General features: G+C 46.2%; 4 protein-coding genes across 6 annotated transcripts in view; 1 reads left to right on the top strand and 3 right to left on the bottom strand.

The window, feature by feature from the left end:
* Window positions 1-237: 237 nt before the first annotated feature.
* On the bottom strand, window positions 238-7,713 carry brpf3a (bromodomain and PHD finger containing, 3a). 3 transcript variants are annotated; one of them, XM_088388782.1, is made up of 13 exons: window positions 7,353-7,713; window positions 4,739-6,235; window positions 4,464-4,620; window positions 4,242-4,382; window positions 4,047-4,175; window positions 3,667-3,979; window positions 3,307-3,585; window positions 2,592-3,098; window positions 2,387-2,441; window positions 2,218-2,306; window positions 1,940-2,037; window positions 1,697-1,851; window positions 238-1,529 (listed from the first exon to the last, which is right to left on the bottom strand). In XM_088388782.1, the coding sequence occupies exons 2-13, from the start codon at window positions 6,211-6,213 to the stop codon at window positions 1,343-1,345; spliced, it is 3,585 nt and encodes a 1,194-aa protein (XP_088244908.1). In that variant the 5' UTR covers window positions 6,214-6,235; window positions 7,353-7,713; the 3' UTR covers window positions 238-1,342. The 3 variants fall into 3 exon arrangements, with proteins under 3 accessions (XP_088244908.1, XP_088244909.1, XP_088244910.1); XM_088388783.1 differs by having other exon boundaries at window positions 4,242-4,373; XM_088388784.1 differs by having other exon boundaries at window positions 4,242-4,370.
* Window positions 7,714-8,160: 447 nt separating this feature from the next.
* grik6 (glutamate receptor, ionotropic, kainate 6) lies at window positions 8,161-11,678 on the top strand. The gene is made up of 10 exons (XM_088388787.1): window positions 8,161-8,328; window positions 8,404-8,488; window positions 9,455-9,486; window positions 9,565-9,744; window positions 9,812-10,035; window positions 10,156-10,253; window positions 10,396-10,613; window positions 10,707-10,926; window positions 11,035-11,279; window positions 11,375-11,678. Exons 2-10 carry the CDS (start codon window positions 8,428-8,430, stop codon window positions 11,486-11,488), a joined length of 1,392 nt encoding a protein of 463 aa, XP_088244913.1. The 5' UTR covers window positions 8,161-8,328; window positions 8,404-8,427; the 3' UTR covers window positions 11,489-11,678.
* On the bottom strand, window positions 10,928-17,507 carry plch2b (phospholipase C, eta 2b). Its single transcript, XM_088388781.1, has 19 exons — window positions 17,048-17,507; window positions 16,417-16,563; window positions 15,839-16,356; window positions 15,603-15,773; window positions 15,452-15,545; window positions 15,190-15,393; window positions 14,984-15,104; window positions 14,745-14,916; window positions 14,569-14,679; window positions 14,424-14,507; window positions 14,249-14,349; window positions 14,052-14,140; window positions 13,791-13,976; window positions 13,615-13,722; window positions 13,419-13,543; window positions 13,271-13,355; window positions 13,040-13,186; window positions 12,904-12,977; window positions 10,928-12,838 (listed from the first exon to the last, which is right to left on the bottom strand). Exons 1-19 carry the CDS (start codon window positions 17,331-17,333, stop codon window positions 11,855-11,857), a joined length of 3,807 nt encoding a protein of 1,268 aa, XP_088244907.1. The 5' UTR covers window positions 17,334-17,507; the 3' UTR covers window positions 10,928-11,854.
* Window positions 17,508-18,027: 520 nt separating this feature from the next.
* The window catches only part of LOC148390951 (ski oncogene-like), a 31,073-nt gene continuing 28,148 nt past the window's right edge, over window positions 18,028-20,952 (bottom strand). Inside the window, exons 3-7 of the mRNA XM_088388785.1 lie at window positions 20,845-20,936; window positions 20,511-20,695; window positions 20,048-20,328; window positions 19,751-19,981; window positions 18,028-19,618 (exon numbers count right to left, since the gene is read on the bottom strand). Coding sequence (XP_088244911.1) covers window positions 19,451-19,618; window positions 19,751-19,981; window positions 20,048-20,328; window positions 20,511-20,695; window positions 20,845-20,936 — 957 coding nt within the window. The 3' untranslated portion in view covers window positions 18,028-19,450. The remainder of the gene's footprint in view (window positions 19,619-19,750; window positions 19,982-20,047; window positions 20,329-20,510; window positions 20,696-20,844; window positions 20,937-20,952) is intronic.

Genomic DNA, 20,952 nt, shown 5'->3' with positions numbered 1-20,952 from the left:
TTATTTTTATGACTGCTGGAAAAAGATTTTTGTGATATAATTATTTTACACTGTGGCCTTAGTGCTCCCCTGTAGTGCAAAAAAAACCCCAACTTAAAACAGGTGACGTTTGTCTGTTACAACCCACAATATGTTAGTTTTTTTTTTTCAACAGCAGGACTCCAACTATCTATCATCATTTAAATGGAATATATATAGTCTTCCACCTCAAAAAAAAAAAAAAAAAAAAGAGAAGTATTCAGTTGATTGAAACAGCTTTTATTGTTTGAGAAAATATGGCCTCTTGCAGATGAGATCTGCCTCGGAAAGGCGAATGGTCTTGTGCCGTTTGACTTTTTATTTTTCTTAAAGAAAACCTCCTGACATGTCGTCACGGTTACAAAGAGCTATGAAGCATCGTACACACAAAAGTCTTTTCCCGTATTTGACTCATTGCTTTAAAATAGCACTGTTTTTTTGTTTTGTTTTTATAAATTAAAATTCTAAAATTGCATTCCTTTTAAATTACTTCCTGTTAGCTGGTATAAACAAACATTTACATATGTACAAAACTACACAAAAACTACACTTTTTACTAAGCTTAGTAATCAGAGTCACATAATATGTGCCACATGCACTCCTGCACACGCACACAATGGAGCCAGTTTGTGCTTTTTAAGTCGATTTGAGTCGCTCGACCGCAGTAGTCTTTGTATGCACTTAGCAGGTACTCCACACATACAATGTCACTTTCACAATATGGAAAAACATAGGTACAGACTACAAGTCCCACATACTATATATCACATCATGGCTGGACCACAATATATTAAGTGCAAAAAATAAAAGAAAATACAGTGCAACGTCCAAAATGAGCTTTTTCTGTGCCTTTTCTATAATGTGATGCTCCATATAATATGAACAGTACAATTAAAGATCCTGTAAAGTGAATTGTGTGATTTGCCTTGTATGATTAGTAATGATTTTATTACAAAAAGAGATTTAATTATTTCCTATTTGAAAAAAAATATTTATAACTAGAACAACTTGGAAGTCATCCACAGCCGATTTTTGGAGGTTCCACTGTAATGTTCTCTCAGGTCTACTATTGATAATGCTGTGTCTAAGTCCAGCCATAAGGCGAGTGTCAAGTGAGACTTTCACAAAATACAATCTAAATACATGTTTCCCTTTTCAGAGTTCAGTATTTACAAGTCTTGAATAACTTTGGCCAAAAAGTCAAAATAAAAATCATTTCATATAAACTCAGTGTTAACCCTCCACGACTTACCCTTCATCTTCAGAGCACCCGGAGATGTTTGTATTTTGTTTGAGGTTCAACTCCCCAACCCCATAAATAAAGTCATATAAAGTTGGAGGTGGGGGTGAAGTTAAGGTTGCCTCGGATACGGTTCAAGTGCATCATGGCTCGGTCGTACGCCGTGTGCACCGACTTGCGAACGCTTGGCTTCTTGCCTTCCATCAGGCGAAGTTTGTCCACCGTGTCATCCATTCCCATGGGCAGCAGTTTATCCCGAGGGAGCCACTGCCTGAAAATTATGGGGGAACTATTATGGACAATTAACTTTAATTACATGTACACACATAGTTGGTCATCTGGAGTGCGTGCAAGCAAGACGTTTGCAAGAGTTGACCCGTACAACTCAATACATGGTGTCAGAAACCAGCATGTTGGGTCGGTCATTCCAGATCTTACCAGGTCCGTTTGGTGTCAAAGAAGAGCACCAGGAAGAGCTTTTGTCCAGTCTCAGTCCGCCTCCACTCGCCCAGCTTGAGCACCTCCACAGGAGGCACTGGGATGGGGATGCCGTTATGGAGGAGTCCTTCCTGGGGCATGTCTGGGTCAACGATCTGCCACGGGGAGGGGGATACATGAACAATCGCTCTTTCAGCGGCTCGGCGGAAGCGAGGCTCTCGTGCGCCGTGGGCTCTTTCTCACCATGGCAGGGTATGATGGATATCCTCTACATTTGGCCCACACCAGATCAAGAGGGGCCAATTCCGTCTTGCTGTCTGGACAAAGAAGTGTAAGCTTGCCTGTGGAAAACATGAAATAACAAATCAGAATTTTTAATATACAAAGAGAAAAACTACAGAATTTGACATGATCCAAAAATGTGATTTTCCAACATATAGGCTGAAACACTCATTTTGGAAAAGTCAAGTTGCAAGTTGTAAAAGGTGTGTGTGTGTGTGTGTGTGTGGTCTAGTACAAACCCGATTCAGAGATATCTCCAATGTCGTTGATGAGATCCTTGGCCAGCGCGGGTTTCCCTCGGCTGCGTTTTGGAGGTGACGCCATGCAGCTGGACACAAATGGAGACAGAAAGAACACTATAATGCCACGTCAGCGTCTGCCGCCAGAAGTTAAGTGCGAGCCACTCACTTGAGTTTTTGGTCTTCGTCGTGTTCCTCCGAGATGTGTTTTCCATTTGTTAGGTCTAAATAGAAAAACAAAGACATTTGGCATTTTTAGACGCTATGCTCTAGCCACATTAGCTCTTATAGACTTTGTTATGACATACCAAGCAAAATTCTATTTTGCTGAACTAAATAAATACAAGACCCAAAAACAAGCTCATCTCCCTCACCAGAGTGTTTGTCCGCCTCGCTGTCTGAGCTGTGGCCTTGAGATCTCAGGTGGCGTGAGTGAGGCGAGGGAGGAGTGGGTGGCAGGACGGTGATGTTGGCACGGGGTGAATGCGGACTGGCGGGGACGCCGTTGGTCGGATCCTCTGCCGCTTTGCCGTTGTGCTGTGACGGAGATTTCTTTTTACCAGCTCTCGCGCCGTTTTTGGCTTTCTTAAATAAGACAGACGTGCGCCGGCCGACGCCCAGCGTGGGTGAGGCTGGCGGCGTCCCCAAGGGCGTGCCCTCATGAACGGCCTCCGGTTGGGAAAACGGCGTTTCGCCCACTTCGGCCTCGTCCTCGCCCTGGCTTTTGTTGCCGCTTCTTGATGGTCTCTGCCGCTTGTAGGAGCGCCCTGGAGAGCGTCGGCCTCCCGTTACGATGCCCAGGACGGGCGGTTCCAGCGGAGCGTCGCCAGGAAGCGGCGATGACGCCGGACACGTAAGTTCTAACACAGGAGGGGAGTCATCTGTAAGTAGAAAATAACGTTGCATAGCATGAAAAATCAAGTAGATCAGTGGTGTCTAATGGGTGACTTTGGATGCTGATCCCTGTTTTACAAAGTATATTTTTTACACAAAGATTTACTGTGGAAAATTCCCTCGCAGCTCTTAAGCTACAGCAATGATTCAGCTATTCTGCAAAATGTCTGTGTCATAGAAGCTTTTATATTTTACCTGCAGACACAATTCCATTATCCACAATCTTCCTTTTTGACTTCTTTTCTTTTGTCTCCTCCTCCTCCTCCTCCTCCTCTTCCCCCTTGGCGTTAAGAGTCTGCTGCTGGTTCAGCTTCTGCCTCAGCATGTTGATTTCTCGCCGCAGTAGTCGAATGCGCTTGGTGCGTCCGCCGCTTGTCCGCATGGACGTCACCACGTCCAGTTTGTCCAGCAAGGCCTTGAGCTGCTCATCTGTGCTCAGGTGAAGCCTGTTATCGGGGTCCAAGAGGGAGTCAACTGGTTGAGAGGGAAAATAAATGCGTAAGTGTGGATTTTGGTTGTGTCCGCCCAAGCAAACCTTACTAGATAGTGCCTCACCGTCATCCCAGGTACACTGCTGAAAGCCGTGCTTGTTGGGAGAATCGGGCAGGTGCATACCGGTGCTCGGGTCCAGGCCGATGCTCTGCGACTGCCTGTGGGCGTGGCGAAGGATGGCCCTCCCCACCTCGCGCAGCTGCAAGGCCGTTTTATGGAACATAGTGTCTTTGGAGTTGTACTTGAGGCAGTTGGAGATCATGAGCTCAAAGTCCTCCTCCAAGTCGGCGACAGAGCAGTAGGCGTGACCCTCCAGCTTGGCCCGCATGGTGGACAAGTCCATGGGCCGGGATACAAACTCCAGGTAGTCTGGGACCTCGTGAATGATTCGAATGCCGTTACTACCATGACTGTGAAACATGGCTGCAGCTAATGACACTAACCTCTGCTAGATTGACAGGTTGAGAAAAGATTTTGGCAGTGTCCTTCTCTTGCAGCTGCTCCAAAGTCGTCCGCAGGAGCACCAACGCCGGTGTTAGCTCCAGCTCCGTGGCAGCCTGCTGGACTTTCATCTGAAAAGCATAGTCCATCGTTTGATTATTTGGGTTTTAGTGAGAATTGGCAAAATCATGACCCACATGTTCCCTCTTTAGCCGCTCTCTCTTGCGAATGAGTTCCACCAGTAGTCTGGCTCTTTCCAGGTCTTGCCTCAACTTCTGCCAGTAACGCAGCTCCTCTCGGGCAGCGCACAGTTTCTCATCCGGCTCCTTCTGAACACACTCACGTTGAACACGCGTCGACCTAAATGTCAAGGTGGGGGGGGGGGGGATATTATATCATATTTTTCCACCGTTCCTCACCTGTTCGGTAGTCCGGTGGGCCTGCATGTGGGAGTGAAGTCGCCGTATTAGAGGCATCCCATTTCGCGACTGCCGCTTCAGTAGCCAGAAACTGTGAAGCCTTTGCATGAACTGATTCTTCCGCTGGACTTCTACTCCTGTGCAGATCTTGTTCAGCCTGTAGAGGAGACAAATGAATTGCCACAAGGACTAATCACGCCAAATACCATAAGGTAAGCATAGCTAGTTCAAATGTTCATCTAATTTGGTGGGTTGATGCATGATGATGGCCTCACCTGTGAGAGGGAATTTGAGGCACAAGCAGCACAGGCACATTGGAACGACGCGTGGGCCCTTTCGTGCTCTTCTTCTTCAGGCCCTTGGACGCCTTCTTTGCTGGTGGCGTTGGGGAGCTCTGAGTGTAAGAGCGCTGCCCCCTGTTTCCCCTTCCTCCAACCAGTCTCCCTTCCACCGACTCGTCTCCAGACCCGTCCCGTCGAGACCCCTCCGGGGAGTGGTGCTCGCAATAGGCGGTCTTCTTCACCGAGAAGGTGGTCCCGTTGACGCCCGTCTCCCGGACAGGGTCTATCTTCATGTAGAGCCCGGCTTTCTGGGCGCAGGTGACGTGAAAGGCGCGGTAGCAGTTGGCTTTGTGGCACTGGATGGCCGCGCCGCGGCCCTTCTGCTTGCACAGGTAACAGGTGAGCTTCCAGCGGGCGGTAGGGATGTTCGTCACGCCCTCCACAGGCTCCAGGAAGACCGTGTTGGCAAAGCACACTTCCGGGATCCAGATGGCACACACCACGTGGGCCCAGCGTCCGTCGCTGGTCTGCTTGAAGGCACCTCCTTGATTGGGACACAACACGCAATCTACAGGGCGGGAAGGCGACTGCAGGCAGCAGCGGCACAGCCACTGGCCCTCGGGTACATACGGCACACCGTAGCACTCCTGGTGCACGGCCAGGTTGCAGATGTCGCAGAAGAGGATGACGTTGCTGTTCAGGCACTCGTCGTCCAGGCACACGCAGCAGAACGCGTCCTCGTCCACGGTGCACTGCGACAGTGCCAGGCTGCGAGATTCTAAGATGGACTCTCTTTCCAGACGGTCGATCAGAAGCTCGAAAGTGTCAGCGGACACGGACGCGTGGCCGTCGCACACTCGTTTCTGATTCACCATCTCCAGCCAGGCCAAGTCTTCCTCGTCCATGTCGTACTCTGCGACTCTGTCCAGCTCCTCACCGGACTTCTCAATGAAGCGGTAGTAGGCGGTGGGCAAGGGAGAGGCTTCCAGGGGGCTCACGGAGCTAAATGTACGGAAGGTGGGCTCTGGGAGCGGACTCTGCAACTGGAGGGAATTGGTGGATGCCGTTTGCTGCTGGGAGCCAAGTCGCTTGTTCTGCTGTGACACATTTTTGCAATATTTCCTTCCTTTGTTGTTGGAGGGCTTCCTCCTCTGCGTCTGCACACTGTTCTCCTTGTTGCTGTTGCACTCCACAATGTCCTGGGCCATCATCTCATCCTCCGTGATCACCGGCAGGGGATCGCTGATGTTGATGCGGTGGAGCCTGCCCTCCAGGTCCACCTCCACGATCTTCTGCGCCTGGGCGTACGTCAGCGTCTCCCTCGAAGGAGAGAGCTGCAATTTGTAGGGTGAGGGCGAGCGCAACTGGCCCGCTGAGCCTCTACCCCTGCCTCGCCCTCTGCCTCGGGCGCGGCCCATGTTGAGTGCGATTACAGCTGTCTTACATTCCCACCTCCTCGCCTTCTGCATGGGAGGGGCTTACACCGGCTACCTTAAACACAAGCAAAGGAAACATTTTTTTTTTCAGAGACATTAAGTTTGTTGGATTTACAAATTAGCAGCAGCTAAAAGGGCTGGGTTGTGAAAAATAGCGCATACTTGATTGCTCTGTGAAGTTGTCCAGGTAGGGGCAGTTAGAGATTGCGTCTTTGTACATGCTCACTTACTTGAGGCCCTCTCAAAACAGGCTCATTTCCACAAGACATGAGGTAGGGTGTTTAAAGTGTACTGTAGTTTGTGATTGTTTTGGCAATTTGTTGAAAACATGGAAAAATGCACAATACACCTACTTTAAAAGAAAAAACAAATTGTTTAATTGATGGCCAAATACAGAATATCCTCATCCAGGTGTCTACTTCTGGTCAAATGTAATGCAAAGGAGCTTTTTAACGATATGTTAAAATTATTACTGTTTTTTTCTAGTTTGATTCTTGTGTCGCAAAATAAGGGAATAAAACTATACTAGTCCGAAAATACTATTTTGGTGTGGTGAAAGGAGTATGAATGTTTTTTCAAAGGCTGATTTGTTGCAGTAACTTGAAGTATTTGGCGCTTGTTGGAGCTGTCCACGGGTTCCTAATATTTTGGTCGGTATGACGTCCCTGCCTGTAAGGAGACGCCCCGTCCCTGTCCCTATTGGTCCAATCGGGAGCCAGTAAAGCTGTCACCTTCCTTAACGTCCAATCAAATTTCCGTAAATGTTTTTTTCCTCCCACCTCCTTGCTGTGTATAGTTCGGTTGAGGAGCTCTAAATACCAACCCGAGTAGCTCGACGTCCGTCAGCCATTTTGAGCTCTGAACAGCAACAAGCGACACAGTTACATTATGGCAACAGCAGATAAAATAATAATAATAATAATTGCATACCGTGCTGACACGCGGCATTCGGATGTATGCATAAATTAGACGATATAACATGGCTATATTCACCGTTTGGAACGTTAGCGCGTTGCGATCGTTTGCTACAAATAAAAAAAAAAGGAAAATATGTCTACGGTAGCGTTTCTCTGTCGGGCAAAGCACCAAACACACATACACACAGACTCGTAGAACAAAATGGCAATTTTCCGAGCAAGACATCAAACATCGAATATGTCTTCCTTACTTACCGTGAAAAGTGGCTCTCAGCGGTGCGAATGTCAAACAGGAGGGAGGGTGGAGAAGGGAAAAAAAGGACCTCGCTAAATGTCAGCTCAGGCTTGAACCACCGCGGCGGACATGCTAGCTGTTACCCTAGCTAGCCGGTCATTTCGGGAGCGACGCGGCGTCATCTTCGTTTCAACCGCTCTGGTTACGATGAAGCACCCAAACCCGGACGCTCACATGGCTGTGACTTAAACCTCCCCAGCGGTGCCGGTCCACGGCCATACGGTCGCGTAACCGCAAAGATATCAAATTAATGTACCTAGGATATGGCTACATTTTCGGTCAGGATGGCTCGAAAAGTACGACCCTTCAACGTAGTCAGCCAATCAGGGGCCGCCGCTTTGCTTCGCGGACAACGCGCACCAGTTTGTGATTGGTCGATTTGGCTAATCGAGTTCACCGCACTCGATCGGGCAATAAGTAACGTGAAAAAGCGATGAGAATAACAACAGCGCGTCTCTCTCGCGCCTTTTGGCGGTGTCCTCAACATGTTTACACTACATTGCAGTGAACACTATTGCCACTAATTCCAAAGTGAATATTACCATTTTGTGTCTAAAGTCTCTCTCCCCTTCCAAAACATTTAGAATTTTACACCCTGAATACTAATACTACACTGTAGTACAGTATATGGTCCCAAAAACATATTTTGTAACAGTGGCACACATACAATAAACAGATGTCTTGCAGACACATTTTCAGAACAAGGCCCAACTATTGTAACTATTTACCTGGATGTTTGATTTCATAGTCATTTTTCACATAGTCGATCCCCATTAATATTTTTCTCACCACTGCAAATCTCTTTCCCAAACTCCTCCCACCAACCAAGCGTCACTGATGATGATTACCAATTTGGCAATCCTCGCATCACTTTGTGTCTCAATTCAGTTTGTCGACGTCCCAGACCAGCGGTCAGGTGCCGTGTTAAAATTAAAAGTAGGCTATACTTTGCTTATGTATTATTGAAAATTGGGTGTATGTGATGTTGACTTTACTTTTTACTAATTATAGGCATAGCAACATCAAATCTTCAGAATGCTGCCTGTTTTTTTATCATCTATTTGGTTCCTCTTCAACATTGGGACAAGCACTGCAGGTAAGGAATATTTATAGATAGCACTACATAGCATGCATTAATTTGGCTAAGTCTGAATTTAGTTCCAAATCCCAGAAATGTTAATATTATACAATAATAAATGTATTTATCTCAGTGGACTAACTTTGAGCTTGCATGCTAGTTTTAAGACTCTGACTTGTCTATATTTGTGTGTGAATGGGAATGTTGCGTTGTGATTAGCTCGTGACTTGTCTAGCGTGTACTCCAGGCTCTAGCAAATGAAGATGGTACAGTGTAGAAAATGGGTAATTATTTTTATATTCTGTTTGAAAAAAGAAACATTATTAATAATGCACTGTGCATAGATTTTAACCAGATGGGAAAATATGTTCGGGGGGGGGGTTCAAGCATATGCGACACACAGCATGTGGCAACTTCCTCTGGCCCATCATCAAACTCCCCAAAGTGTTGAATATTCGTCAACTCTGCATCAAACGTCCATATCCTGTTAGACTGCTGAGAAAGAAGAAAAGCTGCTGACTTTTCATGCAAAAATAGTCATAAATCATCAACTTAGAAAGAGTGAGGGTGGGTGGGGGTAGTTGGGGGTTCCCGTAAACAAAGGGCTTGTGTGTCTCAGTGACATGGGGTTGGAAGTGCCTGTATAAGTGTCAACTTTTTGAAAAGGAGAATCCGTGAGGGCTTTGGCCCGGACTAGCGCTTTTGATACTCTTTTGACTGGCCTCTCATGTCCTTGTGCCATGACACTGACATGCTTTGAATGGACACGGCACTGAGGACTGAAAAGTGCGGCCTTATCAAGGAGCCAGATTTGTCAGATCACCATGACGCAGGAAGGAGACATTTGTGTGTTCACCTCAAATGCACAAAGGAAGCTTTGATTTTGCTACATCTATTTTCTGGAATACTTGTTTTCATTACTGTCATGGGTGATCTTAAAAAAAAAAAATCCATCCATTTTGTAATTTCTATTGTCTTCCCCAGGGGAATCTGATCTGAGAATTACAACAATCCTGGTAACACTCTTATTTCTTCCATTCATAATGATCTTTACGACTTAGGTGTTGACGTACTAACCTTTAAACAAACTTTAGCAAGAGCCTTACACAATGTCCAATGGCACCCACCTGGAAGGCTTCTGTATGGACCTGTTGTCTGAAGTAGCTAAAAAGCTGGACTTGAGGTACAAAGTGCACCTGGTGAAGGACGCCTCGTACGGCAGACAGGATGATAACGGACAATGGAACGGGATGGTTGGCGAAGTGGTGCGAGGGGTAAGAAAATGACCTAAAGGGCGTTATCATGTGACACGGACGAGCTTGATTGTAAGGCTATCCGCAGGAGGCCGATTTGGCAATCGCTCCACTGACCCTCACCGCGGCTCGGGAGATGGTGGTAGGCATGACCAAACCCTTCATGCAGACAGGAATAAGCATCCTGTTGAGGAAAGACATCTCTGAGGGGACAGGCTTCTTTGATTTCCTCACTCCCTTTTCAGCCGAGACCTGGGCTGGTATTATCATCGCCTACCTGGGAACTGCTGCCTGCATCTCTATTGTGGCTAGGTTGGTAGTACAAGCATAATTTGCATAATATCACAATGTCCATGACCGGTCAGCTAGACTGGGCAAAACACTCGCTCGCACAGGCAGACAGTTATCTTTTTTTTTTTTTCTTCCCTGCAGGGTCAGCCCGAGTGAGTGGAATCAACCTGAGAGCGAGCGAAGTACGTTCAACCTTGCACACAGTCTGTGGTACGCCGCTGGGGCGCTAACGCTACAAGGTAACGAGCACAGGATGACATCATGCGAGCCACTACATTGCTTTCTTATGAGCCAATAACCTTAATGTGGTAGCCTTCAAAGACTGCCTATCCTTCCGTCGATTTATTCTTATTTTTAAATGATGTTGTGGTGTGTTGCCAGGTGCTGGCCCGCATCCCAACGCGCTGTCAGGACGTGTGGTCTGCTGCAGCTGGTGGTTCTTTGCTGTGGTCATTCTGGCTTGTTATTTCTCCAACCTCAGCTCATCCAAAAGCTCCGAGTCCACTCAGCTGAGCGTGAAAGGCTTCGAGGACTTGGCTAATCAAGATGTGATTGAATACGGATGTCTGAGTGCCTCGTCCACGCTGGCCTTCTTCAAGGTGCGCTTGATGGACTGTTTGTTTCTCTTCCGGTTTCTCACTTAACAGTGGCCTTCATTTCATCTCTGTCTGGACTTTTCATTTGTCGGCCAGAATTCCAACAACCCGGTGTATCGGAGGATCTACGAGCACATGGAGAGAAGTCAAAGTCTTGTATCATCCATGGATGAAGGCATCCGGCGTGCAAAGGAAGGCAACTTTGCCTTCATCGGGGAGTCGGTGTCTCTGGACTTGGCGGTGGCACGCCACTGCAGTCTGGTCAGAGCTCACGAGGTGGTCGGCATGAGAGGATACAGCATCGCCGTCAGGCGGGGTTAGCCCTCGTATTCAACGTGCTACATTTATTTGGACTTAAAAACACGTTTCTGAATTTACATGACAGGATCATTTTTGTCATCTGACTAACTTTTTCTTCTCCAAGACTCTCCGATCATAACGAATCTGAATTTGGCCATCCTGGAGCTGAGCGAGGCGGGCGAGCTGGCTTATCTGCAGAGCAAATGGTGGGCCAGCAGCTGCATGGTGGACAAGGCTAAGGCGGCAGCTGTGCAACCGCATAATCTCAAGGGAATGTTTGTGGTCCTTGCGTTGGGCCTCACACTTGGAATGCTGCTGGCCATCCTGGAGCTCGCCTCCAGGAGTCGCAGCAGTGCAGTGGAGCAGAAGGTACCGTCACGTCTCGGAAAAATGGAACGATGCAAGGATAGTCATAGATATAAAAAAAAAAAAAAAAATTCATTACATTTTCATTGTGTCCACAGAAATCCTTCTGCCAGGTGCTGACTGAAGAGCTCGGCTTGCGTTTCAGGAACAAAAGCAACAGTGCAACAAAGCGAGCTGAAGAGCTCGCTGATAAAGAAACAGAAAAAGCATAGAATCATTCGTCACCTAGTGACAAATGGCCTATAACTTATAAAAACCTCTAACAATAATAGCTCAGTAATAATTCATCCAAATACACAAATAATCATCAACTAATTGTGAGCTGAAATAACACTTTGCATAAAACTAAAAACTAAATAAAATGAATTTGAAGGTAAAGTAAAATAAATTGTCTGTCTCATATTTTTGTTGTTGTTTTTTTCTTTCTTACACGCTTAGAAAAAGGATGTTATTGGTACAAAAATGAAAATGTGTTGTGAGCATTCGATGACATCACTCACTAGGCCACACCCCCTTCAAGGCACACATCAACACGTCTACTACCTGTTGTGACAAAGCCCTTCTAGTCCTAACTGTTTTCACAAATCCTGACTATCAAACATAAGCGGTGATTTACATCGGATCGCTCTCATCTTTTCGTCAAAAAGCGCCTTCATCTCTCTCTGCAGGGTGCCGACGCACTCCTCCGAACCCACCGCAACGGGGGCATCAGTGAAGTCCAGGCTGTCTGAGCTGCCCCCGCTGCTGGATGAGCTGTCAGACAAGCACAGACCGTTTGGTACGGTCCTCACCTGTCGGCCCATGTCCTTGCAGGTGCTCTGGACTCGCCAAGTCTGCCATTGGGAAGCGGGTTTGCGGTTCACCATGGGTGTGACGGGGGAGGTGTTGGGTTTTCGGGGGCAGCTGCATGAGCGGACTTTTGTTCGTATTGGGATGGAGGGTCTGGGGGTGGCCGGGGCCTCCAAAGTCCTTCTGACTCGAGCTGGGGATGGCGGGGGGATTAGAGATACAAGTTTGGCTTCAGAATTCAACGGATCTTGCGTTATTGATGGCGGTTCCTCCGATGGTTTCGGGTTAGTCTGTGCTTCTGCTTGGACCACCACAGGAAGCTCAGGCTCCTCTGGTCCAGTTATGGGAAGTGTCTGTAGCTCAGCAACTTCAGACAAAGACTGATGCTCACTGTTATCTGGGCTGTCCAGGTCAAAGCTGTATTGAGGCATCAACGTGGGCACCGGGTTTGACTCCGTGGAGGACATCTTGCTGAAGATCCCTCTTCTTGGATCATGAATTTTGACACGGTGGGCACGTCTGACTGGTTCACTCATGATCCCTTTGTGCATGGCGGCCCTGGTAGCGGGCCCTTGCACCAGCGAGGACATTTCTCCATTCCTGCTGTCTTGGGAGAAGGAGTCGACATCCTTACGGAGGTACGGAGGGGGCCAGTCTTCCGAGGACTGCACGGATGAGTCGACGGATGCCTGCTTATTGGGTCCCTTCATGTGCTTCTGGGCGGCTTTTTGGATTTGCTTTCTGGCTACTTGCACAGCATTTGCTGGTCTTACCTATGACACAAAATATTGCATCACTTTAAAGTGAAATATGCGTTAAATATTCCCAAAGAACCTACCTTGCCATCAATGATAGCGACGTGAACAAAGATGGAAGACTCCGCCATCCCTTCCAAGTACACATGTCGATACCCTACAAGTGGAGAAATGGTTGTTTACTATTCACTGCGAGTCAGCACTTACAGCCAGTCTTACCTGGCATTATGCTGGTGAAGGCTATTGTCCTCTGGCCAATGAAATCTCTTCCAATTGGATCATGATCCCAGACTTGGAAGCGCACCAAAGCAATCTGTGGCATTAGAACGTGGAAGACAAGAGTCTCCTCCCACATCGGGTTGAAACCTGACAGACATTCATATTTTTGAAACTTGGCAATACTACATGAATACCCATTGTCATCAGGTCAAAGATCAGGTCTGAGTATACCGTTATCATTCACCACCCTGGTCTGCTGCTTTGAACAGTCAACGGGTAGGCCGATGATCTCAACCTCCACGAAAGGATCAATGATCTGGAAGTGGCATGGACAAATCAAGGCTGAAAAGAAGTATGCTATGGACTATTTGATACTGACCTCTCCTCTGTCCCCAAACATGGAGTCTTTGGGTTTCGGAAGCTGCTGTCCGCTGATAATCTTCAGTATGAACTGAATCTTCTTCTGTCCAGGTAGTGGATCCTCCACATTGGGATTAAAGGCACCTGAGGGGAAAAAAAAAACCCAGTCTTATCGAAAAGAAAAGCTCATCAACTTGTTACGAACGTTTGCATACCTTTCCGCATGATTTTCGGCTTCAGAATGTATCCGCAGTTTGCGTTGCTGGAGAACTTGGCTTGGTTCAGTTCAAGCATGCGACCCTCTGTTTGATAGTTCATAGCAACTGGAAAACAACGTATCCAATAAGAAACCATCTATGTATCATCACATTTATTTCTGATCTAATTTTACCCATGTGACATCCTGCGTTCCAATAGGGTTGCGGGTTGAAGTTACTGGAATCCACCCGATAGTTGGAAGGGTAGACCCTCAGTAGTTGACGCTGGTTGAAGCGCACCAGATGACCTGGTTTCAGGAGCACGATCTGGTTCATGACCGTTTCGTTGAGCGAGGACACTTGCCAGCTGTTTGTAAAGGCTGCCAGACAAACAAAACTAAAACATTACAAATATCCTTTCCTATTCCCAGATCGTCAAGTCAAACAAACGTTACCTTGCGTTTCTATGTCGTGCACTCGGACTGATTTCGTGTACTTGACAAGGTCGGATAGAGCACGGGACAGCCTCATTGTCTTCCTCTTCCTGAAGACAATGATACAAAAATAAACCAGTGATGCTTACATATTACAGATAATTAACTTTAGGTACTTGTATATGAATAATTTGAACTCTCAATTGTAAGATCCTTACTTAGGGTGATAAACAATCTGTGTCCTGTCCCTGCTGGTGCTGCTGTAGTCTGACTCTCCATCAGATCTGACCTTACTCCTCATTCGCATTCTCTTTTTCCTCTGTAACAATATTAATTATTACACTCAATTATATTTTCCAAGCACGGCCAGCTTCTTAGAGCCAAGAAGAAGACCTTGCGTTTAAAGCTCCTCATGATGGATCTGCCGAAGCGCTTCTTCTTCTTGGGCTGTTGATCTGCTAGGCCGCTGTTTTCCTCCTAAAAGAGTTGGATGATGAAAACCGGACGCATCTAATCAAAATGTCACAGATGAATTTACCTGGGAATCTTCCTCCACATCGTCCTCCTCCTCTTCTTCATCTCCGGTGTCTTCATCCGACACATCTCCTTCTTCTGAATTTGGGTCCAGGTTTGCTGGCAGCTTCTTTCCCTGAAACACCACAAAGCTCAGTAGCTAAGTATGTAAATAGATTGTTGGGAATTAGTCAGTCTCACCTTGACTAATATTTTTCCCTTGAGGATTTCAGGAGAGGGCAACTTTTTGCATTCATGCGTGTTGACGTTGGACAGGTCCAGCTTCTCCTGAAGCACCTCTTTCAGATATTCTGCCATTTTTTTCTGCTGAGGCACAGTGCAGTGGTTCTCGATGGATAAAATCACCGGGTACCTGCCATCAGGGAGGAAGAGAAATATTAGTTACCTGGACTGGCTAATTGAAACGAATGAGCACATACTGTGATTTGGTGAAGGCGTATTTGTTGATGGTTTCGATGACATCTTTGAAAAGGATTTTGGATGTCAAAGTGTAGCCGTGGTGAATAATGGGCTCGCCATCAGGTCCGTCCCAGCAGTCCACTGAAAAAGAAGATAGGTAGCAAAAGTACTCACACCCTGTTTGTACTTTGATAAGTAAAGATTCAAGTCTCGTAAATAAGCACACCTTCCACGCAACGACAGCCGGCCTGAAGAACATAAGCGTACATCTCCACGCTGGATTGAGAGAGCAGCTGGTCTCCAGTTAGGTAGGTGTTGTGCGACGTGGCGATGAAGTAGTTGCACAACGGCTGCGTCATGTCCTGATTCACTTGGTTGTGCTCCGGATTGAAGATGTCGCCGCCGGGACTTCGCATGTAGTTGGTGAAACCTGGACGGGGGAGAAGAATTCATCGGATGCTTTTCTCCAACGGTTGTCATGCTCATACCGTCAATTCCAAGAACCAGGCGTTGGAGGTTGTTAGGGCACGGCTCAAACTTGGTCACAATTTCCGTCAGGTGCTCCCTGGCAAGACCTCGCATCTGCCGACCAAACATTGGTTTGATGATGCGTGCAAACTTTTCCAAACATCATCGTACCTTCTGCTCGTTCTCCAGGAAGCGGGCGAGGTCGTGCAAGTCCATGACTTCTTTTTGGTTGCTGTAAGAAATCATAATGAGGTAGAGATCTCGTCGTGTGGAGATCATCTTGTAGAAGGAGCAGAACTCCTCGAATCCCAAAGAGCCTTGGTTCTCGTCTGTGTCCGCCTCCTGCAAAATGAGATGGAGCTCTAAGTTGTGACTATGTCATCATAAGGTGTGATAGTTCCCATTACCTGGAACATCTCACGGACTTTCTGCTTGGGTAGATTCACGTTGAGCCTGTGAAGCAGCTGGTGGACTTCTCCGATGCTCAGAGTGCCGTCTCCGTTTTTGTCCGCTTCCGAGAAAGTCTGCTGAAGCCACGTGAGAGCTGAAGTTAAGGAAGCTGACGAGCAAGAAGTTATTGAGTAGAGGGAAGTGACAAAATACTTTGATATTGTAATTTTTAAAAAAATGTCTACTTGAATTGTGTCTTCTATTTTTGATTTTTGCCTACTCAAAGGATATTGATCACGGGTGCGCTGCCTCCGTGCAAAGCTGTCTTCGTCTCTGATGCCGGCCATGAGGTATTTGAGTCCGGTAATCCAGGTACGGGCTTCCTCGCCATTGGAGCTAACCAAGTCCAGGGACTTGACGCGCTCGCCGTAGTAAATACTGAAGCAGCAATTTGGGTCAAAGCGGTTGTCGGCGTACCTGCGGAAAACCTCTGACTTTTTCCCCTCGCGGACTTCGTGGATGGAGTCGATTGTAACTGAAAAAAGATGAGAAATATTTCTAATTGCTAATCCGATGAAAAATCATGAAATCTTACTTTTGGCTTTGTTTTGTTTCCTGGAGGGACGCCAGCGGATGCATGAGCGGTGCTCATCCAAGTAGTAGAAGCGCACATGTCCTTTCTTCTTTCCTTTCATTTTGGTCATCTGTGTCCCGGTTTGCATCGTGCACATGCACCTCTCCACTATAGAGGAGCCCCCGCACAAAAAAAAAAAAAAAAAAAAAAAAAAATCATTACATACATTAAAATAACAATGCATCAACATGTGCACAAATAAATCTTTCCTGGATTCCGATTTTAAAAACTAGTTATCTGATCTTCAGTAAACTATTGGTCTCTCTTTGGACAGGGGTGTGTAGACTTTTGGCCATATTTGCACCTGCCTCCATATTTGTCTGCACACATGCCGTGTCAACAGTGTGTGTGCGCACGCCAAGATCAGGTGACCCTACTTGTTTGTAATCTGAAAACTACATGTGACGCATCCTGCAGCTAATCCCAAAGGATTGTCTCCAGTCCATATGCCCATGATTGACTCAAAGGCCTCGTCTATTCTAATGCAAATGGCCGACCTGTGCTAAAATCACAACTGCTTCTTTTCTATAGCAAGTCACTCTAATTATTTCAACCAAATCCGCACAAAAGTTTTTAAAAAAGTGAATCTTACCAAATTGTCCCAGTCTCCATTTGGGTTGAGCAACCATACTCCCACCAATCCAGAAAAACTCCTCAGCCAGTCTGGAGATCGACGTCTTCTGCCACAGTCTGGGGGAGCTCATGATGGACATGACTGGTGAATTTGGAGGGTTGGGGGGTAGCTTGGGAGAACCCCCAGACTGGAAGGTGCTCATTCTTGGTGACGGGCTGCTACTCATCCCAGGTGACGGAGGTGCCATCCCCGGAGAGGCGTTCATCCCTGAAGTGGATATTTGTGTCCAACTTTTCTGTCCCATGAGATCCGCTGCCACTCTTCTCTGCAAAGTTGACGTCCTATATGCATGTCCTCTTCTTTGTCATCCTCCGAGGTAAAAGGCAACCTCAGGTGGCCCGTGCATTGTTGTTCGTAGGGACGAGGAGTGCTACATGTGACCGACCCGCCGCCTGTAAATCTCTCTCAAGCGCTAATCCCGAAGTGAGGCTCCGGTCTTGCTTTCATGGAGGGATTTTCACACGACCATTAGAAAGGAGGAGCAAATAAATAACCACTCCATTGTGTCCTGTCAATTATGAAGACATGGTTGAACTTGTACATAATGTTAAAATTGCATACAGGAATTGAGTGCAACTTTTTCTGTCTGAGTTTGGCTAATCTTTAATACTACTCCTTATAAAAACTGTAAAAAAAATATGTATTTTAATGATGCAATTAAAAAAATGTAAAGAATGAAACAGCTTTTGACACATTTCTATGCTGCTCCTTCTGATGTATGGATACTCCTTGGCCACCTGGGGGCAGTGTAAAACAGGCAGACAAATATTTATAGAGACATCGCATCTTTTCTTTAAACTGCATCAATTTCAGTTTTTTTCTTAGTGGATATAAAATATGTGCCTATGAGTGCTTAAAACAATTAGAACGTATTCTATTCTATTCTCGTTCTATTTTATTTTATTTTTTAGAATTCAAACACATATAAAAGAAAACTCTTTTTCGAGCATTTTGACTTAGATTTTTAATTGATATTATACACATTTTCCAAAACGGAAAAAAAGAAGAAAACAAGTGAACGCCTACATCCAAACCAAAATTACAAGAGCATGAGCTAGAGTAAGAAAACTGCAAGAGTCAGAAAACTGCGAGTGCTATATGACACTGTAGCCAACAAATACTGAGCCAGGGTAACATGATGATGCTGAAGTTGGTAAGACTTACACGTTTTTTTGTCTAAACTAGGCGAGAACACCAAAAGAAGGCCTGCTTTCCACTCGAAAACTGAGCGGTAGGTATACAGACATTTCAATTGTTTTCAGTTTTTTTGGTCAGTGGCATCAATATATATCTTTTATATACTCTATTTGTCTCAAATAAACAATCAATGGGAAATTATTGTCATGGGTTTCCATCCAAAAGTCTGTTAAATGCCCTGTTTGTGTCATACTAGGCTGCTTTGAAAATCCAAATATAGTCTCTTTTTTGGTTTCAAGTAAGAGCAAAACATAAGAAAATTCAGGAGCAGGCAACAAAATCTTATTTACAATATTGTTGTATTTACATCAGAGCGTACTGAGGGAATGAGTGTTGTAGTTGAACTTGTCTGGATCATTTCATAACATGCAAAGTTGTCTAAAAAGTGCAATTCCCCTTTTTTCCCCCTAAAGTAAAAAAATATATATGCTCCTTTTGCATGTTATATATGTAGAAATGCTGTCCATATAAACGCTATTTGTTATTTTAAGAGCCCTAAAAACAAATGCTTTCAAATGAGCCATATAAAGGTCATTTCAGTACTACATACAAAAAAAAACAGAGGTACCGCATTCCAACAAAAGCAACAAAAATAATGATATTTCTCAGTTTTTGCGTGCCTTTTAGGAGAACGTTAATTGCTGAAGGGTGAGCATATTTTGAAAAATAAAAATGTACATGAAGATATTAAAGCGTCCAATACTTCAGTTTTAAATGGTATGTGGTATGCTTTTCTCGACTATGGAATAAACAAGCAATATATCTTTAACAGTAAATCCTCCGTTAAGTGTGTGCATATATATATATATATATATATATATATATATATATATATATATATTGAAAAAAAGCTAGCAAGGTCATAAAAGTGAATAGTGGTAAAGAGGTGTCTCTTGGGTCCAGTGGTCTGCACCTTGGAGTGTACCAATACTTTTGTGGCATCATTGCTGATGGTGTGACCATTCCCTTCATATTCAAGTAAGTGAGATGTGGCCTCTCTCCAATTAGCTTATAGCAAAAATAGTCACTGTTGAGTCGTGAACATCATCCTTCCTCATCCAGTTTTCATTTACTAAAGACTCACCATCGTATGATTCGACATATACCGTAAAAGTATTCTCTCTCATTTTTTTCTGAATGTCTTCTTTCTTTTTTGGCTCCACTTTAGGACGGAGTGCCGTGTGGCGTCGTTTCCTGCGCTGCCAACTGGGACTGCAGGTCTCGGACGGCGTTCTCCAGGCTCTGCCGCGCCTTCCGTTCCTGCTGCAGCTCCTGTCGCAGCTGCTCGCGGTCCGCCTCGGCTTGCTGGAGCTGAGAGTGCAGTGTGTCGATCTGGCGACAAGGGCAAAGAGAGCGGAGAAAAAAACAACAACTCATCACCTGCTTTACGATACATTGTGTTGAGCTGCCTTGGCGGACGTCTACGCTTTGATTGGGCGCTTTTGCCGTCCTCGAGCATGTCACCTGTGCGGAGTACTTGACACGGAGTCGCTCTGCCTCGCATCCTTTGTCGCAGCCTCGTTGCTGCCGCTCGTGTTCAAGTTCCCTCTTGAGCCGGCCGCACGCCTCCTCCGCCTCCCTGGTCTTCCTCTCCCAGTCCACACGGAGGCGCTCAATCTCCTTCCGCAGGTTCCTCTTGGCTTCCACGGCCTCGCGGAGGCGGCCTTTCTTGGCCACCTTCACAAACTCCAACTCCTGTGACAACGTTTGCCATTTTGGTATCATAATTTCCACTGCAGCCGTTGTCATCATTTGAAATACCTGCTGAAGGTTGCGTTTAGCCTGTACGGCGGCCGCCAGCTTTTCTTCTTGCTTTAGCCTCATCTTGACCACCTCCTGCAGGAATTTCTCTCGAGCCTCTTTTGTGTCCACGCCAGCATAAAGCGTCTGTCTCAGAGCGTCCATCTCGGGGGAGACGGGCCCACACAGCCAGGTTGGCGCTTCATGAGGCGGAGTGGTCCCTCGAGTCTGGGGGGTCTGACTTTGAGGGGTGTTGCTGCAGGCTGAGGGGGGTGAAGCGAGGGAGGATGCCGGCAGTGGACCTGCACAGAAAAAAAAAAAAGACACTTAAGCTACTCGGCGGTTAAATTCTACTATTAAACACTAGATGGCGCCATTGCACAGTGATCATATCAACCATTTCCTGTGTGGCTCCTTCCAATAATTTTACCAGACTGACTTTGGTCTGTCTTTTGTTATATTTCAGACGATAGAAAGTACTCACGATCGTCACAGTCATCCACATCAATCTCTCCGTCTGTGTCCATGTCGTTGGGTTGTGGCGCTGCTTGGCCATTCTGCACTTCTTGGATGTTTGGGCTCGCTCTTCCAGGACCACGGCAGTCCCCGGGATGCACCAGAGGGTTTGAAGGAGTTTGTACCAAAGGCTCCTGATTCTTTAAAGTGGACCTGCAAGGGCAAGTAAAGAACTGTATGAGCCGCCGCGGTCTTTAATGCGACCCACCGAGGAGCCTTCAGATTCTGAACAGTGTTGTAATATTTATTGGGGATAGAAAATTTACACCCCTGATTTAAATAAGAAAATCCCACCGACTCACCTCTGAGCTCCTGGTTTCTCCCGATCCGACCCTTTTGGAGACCAAGGCCGAAACGCCGAAGGTCTCTGCTTGAGCTGGACTTGTTTGTGGTCCTGGAACCCAAAACGG

This window comes from Syngnathus floridae, chromosome 11 (genome assembly GCF_059516105.1).
Source record: "Syngnathus floridae isolate MCC-2025c chromosome 11, RoL_Sflo_1.0, whole genome shotgun sequence".
In the NCBI taxonomy this organism is placed as follows: domain Eukaryota; kingdom Metazoa; phylum Chordata; class Actinopteri; order Syngnathiformes; family Syngnathidae; genus Syngnathus; species Syngnathus floridae.
This window is presented reverse-complemented; position numbering and strand designations above follow the sequence as displayed.

Bases quoted from the DNA above. Each gene is read 5' to 3' on its own strand.
- brpf3a (XM_088388782.1), bottom strand. From the start codon at position 6,213: ATGCAGAAGGCGAGGAGGTGGGAATGTAAGACAGCTGTAATCGCACTC. The intron at 3,099-3,306 runs GTAAAATATAAA...TTCTACTTACAG, and splicing joins TAATGGAATTGTGTCTGCAG to ATGACTCCCCTCCTGTGTTA. The intron at 2,442-2,591 runs GTGAGGGAGATG...TTTTCTATTTAG, and splicing joins CGAGGCGGACAAACACTCTG to ACCTAACAAATGGAAAACAC.
- grik6 (XM_088388787.1), top strand. From the start codon at position 8,428: ATGCTGCCTGTTTTTTTATCATCTATTTGGTTCCTCTTCAACATTGGG. The intron at 8,489-9,454 runs GTAAGGAATATT...TGTCTTCCCCAG, and splicing joins CATTGGGACAAGCACTGCAG to GGGAATCTGATCTGAGAATT. The intron at 10,614-10,706 runs GTGCGCTTGATG...TTTGTCGGCCAG, and splicing joins CCACGCTGGCCTTCTTCAAG to AATTCCAACAACCCGGTGTA.
- plch2b (XM_088388781.1), bottom strand. From the start codon at position 17,333: ATGGGACAGAAAAGTTGGACACAAATATCCACTTCAGGGATGAACGCC. The intron at 15,105-15,189 runs GTGTGCTTATTT...CTTCTTTTTCAG, and splicing joins CGGCTGTCGTTGCGTGGAAG to TGGACTGCTGGGACGGACCT. The intron at 12,839-12,903 runs GTAGGTTCTTTG...TTTGTGTCATAG, and splicing joins TCGCTATCATTGATGGCAAG to GTAAGACCAGCAAATGCTGT.